General features: G+C 32.6%; 1 protein-coding gene across 1 annotated transcript; it reads right to left on the reverse strand.

Annotated features, from left to right (window-relative positions):
• Positions 1 to 4: 4 nt before the first annotated feature.
• LOTGIDRAFT_176734 (hypothetical protein) lies at positions 5 to 1379 on the reverse strand (the record flags this gene model as incomplete). The annotated part of the gene is made up of 4 exons (XM_009056990.1): positions 5 to 123; positions 416 to 443; positions 672 to 763; positions 1164 to 1379. Coding segments are annotated over 4 exons (455 nt in total), but the record flags the coding sequence as incomplete, so codon positions are not given.
• Positions 1380 to 1425: the final 46 nt, after the last annotated feature.

The following is a 1425-nucleotide window of genomic DNA, read 5'->3' on the forward strand; positions in this document are numbered from 1 at the left end:
TAACCAAGATTTATCCCTGATAACACCACGTTGTAGGTTCAGTTGAAAATTCTGTAATTCTTTAACTATCATAAAACATAGTAATCTATCTAAACCTGACAGTCCAAAACTTCCCACTGCTCTCTACAATATATATAAAACATAGTAATCTATCTAAACCTGACAGTCCAAAACTTCCCACTGCTCTCTACAATAGATATAAAACATAGTAATCTATCTAAACCTGACAGTCCAAAACTTCCCACTGCTCTCTACAATAGATATAAAACATAGTAATCTATCTAAACCTGACAGTCCAAAACTTCCCACTGCTCTCTACAATAGATATAAAACATAGTAATCTATCTAAACCTGACAGTCCAAAACTTCCCACTGCTCTCTACAATATATATAAAACATAGTAATCTATCTAAACCTGACAGTCCAAAACTTCCCACTGCTCTCTACAATATATATAAAACATAGTTATCTATCTAAACCTGACAGTCCAAAACCTCCCACTGCTCTCTACAATATATATAAAACATAGTAATCTATCTAAACCTGACAGTCCAAAACTTCCCACTGCTCTCTACAATATATATAAAACATAGTAATCTATCTAAACCTGACAGTCCAAAACTTCCCACTGCTCTCTACAATATATATAAAACATAGTAATCTATCTAAACCTGACAGTCCAAAACTTCCCACTGCTCTCTACAATATATATAAAACATAGTAATCTATCTAAACCTGACAGTCCAAAACCTCCCACTGCTCTCTACAATATATATAAAACATAGTAATCTATCTAAACCTGACAGTCCAAAACTTCCCACTGCTCTCTACAATATATATAAAACATAGTAATCTATCTAAACCTGACAGTCCAAAACTTCCCACTGCTCTCTACAATATATATAAAACATAGTAATCTATCTAAACCTGATAGTCCAAAACCTCCCACTGCTCTCTACAATATATATAAAACATAGTAATCTATCTAAACCTGACAGTCCAAAACTTCCCACTGCTCTCTACAATATATATAAAACATAGTAATCTATCTAAACCTGACAGTCCAAAACCTCCCACTGCTCTCTACAATATATATAAAACATAGTAATCTATCTAAACCTGACAGTCCAAAACTTCCCACTCCCAAAATTTCACTAACTTACATGTATTTGTTGAAATAAAGTTCTATTTGCTACTTCTTGTTTAGTTTTAACATCATACCAAGCTTTCATCTGATCTATATAAATAGTAGTCCTAGAATCTGTTATACGTAATATCTCTCTAGCTAGTCTTCCAATAAAATTAACACTTTCATCTACTGGTGGAAATCTAGGTATAGGTATAGCTGTTGATTGATAAACACTCTGCCAATCTAACACCTAAAATACAATACTAATTAACTTTCATTCTCAATTTTGTACATGA

The sequence above is a fragment of the Lottia gigantea genome, assembly GCF_000327385.1.
Source record: "Lottia gigantea unplaced genomic scaffold LOTGIsca_2970, whole genome shotgun sequence".
Taxonomy (NCBI): Eukaryota; Metazoa; Mollusca; class Gastropoda; family Lottiidae; genus Lottia; species Lottia gigantea.